Source organism: Pinus tabuliformis, chromosome 9, assembly GCF_031772625.1.
Source record: "Pinus tabuliformis cultivar Carrire ecotype Pingquan chromosome 9, CPIR1, whole genome shotgun sequence".
Lineage (NCBI taxonomy): Eukaryota > Viridiplantae > Streptophyta > Pinopsida > Pinales > Pinaceae > Pinus > Pinus tabuliformis.
The window spans coordinates 1,753,739,801-1,753,744,314 of NC_142307.1; the positions used below are offsets into that span (position 1 = coordinate 1,753,739,801).

General features: G+C 35.4%; 1 protein-coding gene across 1 annotated transcript; it reads left to right on the top strand.

Annotated features, from left to right (window-relative positions):
* The first annotated feature begins 2,327 nt into the window (after positions 1-2,327).
* On the top strand, positions 2,328-3,462 carry LOC149155748 (uncharacterized). The gene has a single exon (XM_089445976.1). The coding sequence runs from the start codon at positions 2,569-2,571 to the stop codon at positions 3,133-3,135; it is 567 nt and encodes a 188-aa protein (XP_089302102.1). The 5' UTR covers positions 2,328-2,568; the 3' UTR covers positions 3,136-3,462.
* The last annotated feature ends 1,052 nt before the right edge of the window (positions 3,463-4,514 follow it).

The following is a 4,514-nucleotide window of genomic DNA, read 5'->3' on the forward strand; positions in this document are numbered from 1 at the left end:
ACAACTGAGCGAATTAGCCAACTAATGGATCATGTTTGCCTCCTTTCACCCACATTTCCCCTAACTTAAATGTCAATTTTAAGTCTCCTTCTACATTAATGCTGTCATTTCTAACCCTATACATCCTTTTAAAATTATCATGAAATTATCCTAGAATATTTTCTCTATTTCTATAAGGGCCATACAAGTGAAATATAGAAAACTCTTTTCTCAATTCTTTAGACCTTGGTCTATTTGGACACCTAGAGGTAAAATGATGCATTAATGAGTTATGTTGAATCTTTTCAACCTGTGATAATTCCCCTTGATCTTCCGTCAAGATATATAGACCTAAAAGACTAATCTTTTAGAATTATCCCTTCTAGGTCGAAGATGATATTTGGATACAATCCTTCCTTCATCCTCTAGGATATACTCTCTAGCATCTCAACTTGAGATACCAGCTGTCGAGTTATCTTCAATTTTTGCTAACCCCCTTTCTATGTTTGTTGGATCCATGGAATAATTTCCTTAGGCTTCTAATTGACTTGTGTGATCTTCCTATAGGTTTGATATTCAAACTTCCTTGACCAAATACAAGCTTAAGGGGGATATTTCTATTAAAGGACTTTCCTTTGGTATTTCACATCTCAAAAGGGATTGTGAGCTAGGATTAGAGAAAAATTCATTTTTTTTGCACTTGATAACTTCCATTCATTACCTTTGGAGTGAGTTAACCAACTTCTATTCTTCTCTATTGGCTTTTTGAGTTTCCCTTTTTAGTTTTTAGTGTGTCCTTGTCAACTCTCTCTTCCATTACTTTGAAGCATCAACTCCTTCATCAAATTTAGTCCCTTTCAAGTTACTATATTCTCATTATACTTATTAGGATCCCCAATTAGCTTTTCTTTATATATCCATTTTCTAGTAAGCTTAGGACATTTCATCCACACATGAACAATGTTTGGCACATTGAACATCTATAATGATTTTTTTATTAGTAAAGAGTTTGAGTAAAGTATCGATTTCCTCAACTAATTTTCAATTCTTCTAGCAAACCCTCTTGTAGATTGATCTTGACTGATTTTTTTTATCACCTTTATATCAATTTTTATTGGAAATATGCTTCCGTATCAATAAACTTGCCAATCCCGTTCCTTAATGCCTCAACACATTCTTATTCCATCATTGGTAATATGGGCAACTTTACCTAGATAGCATGTAGATGCACAATTTCTTTTCCGAGATCAAAGCCAAATCTCCATCTTTATAGATTAAGTAGTGATGGACCTCAATACCACTTCTAAACTAGTAATTTTTCCCTATCTACTTCATACTTGAGCTAAAAGGTCAACCATCCTCTTATTAGAATGTAAAACCTAAAACTCTAATGAAGGATTCTCCAACCACTTCTTCAAGGGGCTTTCCAACACTTCTTTATCCACGAAGCATCCTTAAGAGACTTTTCTATCAAATTTGCAATTTCTCCATGCCTACATCTTCACCTAACACTAGTTTGACCTTATCCATCTATGTTCTCACACATTTATGCTTATGTTATTACTAAAAACAATAAGGTTATATAAAGTTTCCTTCGGTGCAATTCTTCCATTATCTTCACCTTCCAATTCATTACATGACAAGTTTCTAAACCTTTGCTTTGCATTGCACCTCAATATACTCTTTTAGTAATTTTGATAGTCATCGAAGTTCTAAAACAATTTATCAAATTTTCACATTATTAAGACTCCCATTTCTAAATTGCCCCACTTACATTGTCATTAAATTGGGTCATTTGGATCTTCAAATAACTTTCTCATCCTTCCATTTAATTTATGGTAAAACACTCTACCTCAAATACCCTTGAATCACCCTTCAATCTTTTATTCTATTTTCTAAAGTACCAAATATTTTTGAAAACTCATGTATTGTATGCCAGCTTTCCAAATCTCTAACAATTCTTCGATTATAATAAATATTAATATTTAAAATATACCCTATCTATCTTTAAAACCATATAACATAATTTACTTAATTTATTACACTCAAATCATTTAGGAAAATAAATTAAAACTCAAAATTTTTAATGTTTTAAAATTAAAATTACATTTATTTTAACTAATTTTTAATTTACAATCTTGATATAAAAAACATTTTTTATTTAAGATTTAGTGAAATTACTTACAGAATCAAATTACAATATAAATATCAAAAAATACTTTAAGTCTGTTAATTTTTTTTTTATTGCAAACTATTCAAAATCACAATCTTAATGATTTGTTTGTTTTCCTTACCCTGAGCCATAAAACATTGTCCTTACCATGTTAATTCTTTCATATATTAACGGGTTTTGACATATATATTCTATTCAACCCTAGGTGACGTCCTGTCTATAAAACTTTAAAGCCCTAAAACCCTGGACTGCAATCTAAACCCTACATCCTGCATCGCAAACCCAACCCTAAACCTCACAAATTCTCGTCTCCTCACAGCGGAATCGGTTTCCTGTTCTCCACAATCCATTTTAGACAGCACCTAATTCGTTAAACAGCGCTATTTTACCTAGATTTGGAGAATTTTATCTTCAGGATGAGACCTCTGGACGAGCAGGAAACGACCACAGTCTTTGAGAAACTCCACAAATTCGTGGGCGCAAACCTCAAGCACATAGTGGAGCGCTCTTCAGGGGAAGGGCCCGACACCAAAGCCGGAGGACTGTACTGCTTTCGCCTGCACAAAAATCGCGTGTACTACGTGAGCGAAGCGCTGGTGAAGAGAGCCACCAATATCTCCAGAGACCGCCTGGTGAGTCTCGGCACCTGCATCGGGAAATTCACTAAGAGCGGTAAGTTCCAGCTTACCATACAATCCCTCGATTTGCTTGCCGCACATGCCAAGCGCAAAATCTGGCTGAAGCCCACGGCCGAGATGTCTTTTCTCTATGGCAACCATGTCTTGAAGGGCGGACTGGGAAGGATAACAGAGAATACTGCTCAGAATGAGGGCGTTGTTATCTTTTCAATGTCCGATGTTCCCTTAGGGTTTGGGGTGGCTGCCAAATCCACTCAGGACTGTAGAAAGCTTGACCCTAATGCAATTGTTGCTTACCATCAGTCTGATATTGGCGAGTATTTGCGCATAGAAGACGAACTCTAAAAATTCAGTTTGCCCTGTGGGTAACCATGTTTTTGTTAAATTTATGAATTATTTCCTGTTGTTTTATGCACTCTGGTTGTATATGAGAGAATTGAGCATTTTGGACGGATTTCGGGGAGATGATCAGCGTTATATGTGTATCATTAATGTTGGTGGATTGCTTTTGAGGTTGGTTACAGTCTGACTTGTATTGAGTGAAAGAGTGAATCTATCACTTACATTAACCATTCTGTCAAACATTTCTATTCTAGCCTTTCTTTGAAATGCTCTGCATTTTTTTAAGGCAATGGTTTGATTAAAAAAACTTTAAAGACAAGTTGCATTCCATATATCTCCCTTTTTGAAGTAAATCTGCTTCTAAAATTTTGTGTACAAGTAGACCTAGTTTTCTTAATCAAACAACAAAAAACAACAATTGATTGTTTTGCACCTACTGAAAGTTGTGATGGATGATCAAGAACGTTTTTGGGCCATTCGTTAAGGGAAATTATGGCAGCTCTATACCCTTGATATTGATTCTGGGAGTCTTTCACGAACAACATGATTATAATCAAAATTTATGACTTCTATAGTGTAGAGACCTTTATATGCCATATAGATTTGAGACCTAATCTGATACCATATCTAGTGTTCTTCGATGTGGATCGGCACACAATTATTGCAAATACTGATATGAAATGAAAGTAAGAAATATGATAGGAGTGAAGTACAATATCAAAGTAAGAAATAGGAGTTAGTTCAAATTTCAAGACAACAACGAGAGAAAGAACTAAGTAGTGAGAATACTTGTACTCCCAAGCTTGGATTGCACATTCAAGTGTAGATAATGGTCTCCACAATGTACTAAAACGTGTAATATCAATATGATTACAAGAGAAGGGGAAACTCTTATTTATACAAAAGGAGGGACTGATATGGGATGCTGAGGCTCTTACGTAGTGAATTAATCATACACACACTAATTATCAGTTTGAAGCCTTATTTGACATTGCTGGTTTTGTGCAAAATATTAATAACTAGTGGTTGAAGCATTATTACAAAAGATGAACATACCCATAAAATAGCTGTTTTACGTCAATTTATCTGCATGATAAAAAGGTTGTGATAAGGTTCAAAGGTTGTGAACCTGTTGCCATATCAACTCCCAGGGCTATGCAATCCTGTGTTAGTGTTAGAGGCACCCAAGCTCACATCTCAACATCATAACACCATCCTCCCCACCTTGTCTAACCATCTAACTCCACTCCTCTACAGTAAGCGAAACCATTCTAGGTGCGGGGTAGGATGTGCAGGTTTGAGAGGGAGACAGATGCTACTCGCCTTCCTTTGTTCTCTCGACTCAGCAGCTTGTCTGTTTGCTAAACATTAGAGCAATTTTT

Excerpts from the sequence above, each read along its gene's own strand:
- LOC149155748 (XM_089445976.1), top strand. The coding sequence starts at position 2,569 with ATGAGACCTCTGGACGAGCAGGAAACGACCACAGTCTTTGAGAAACTC.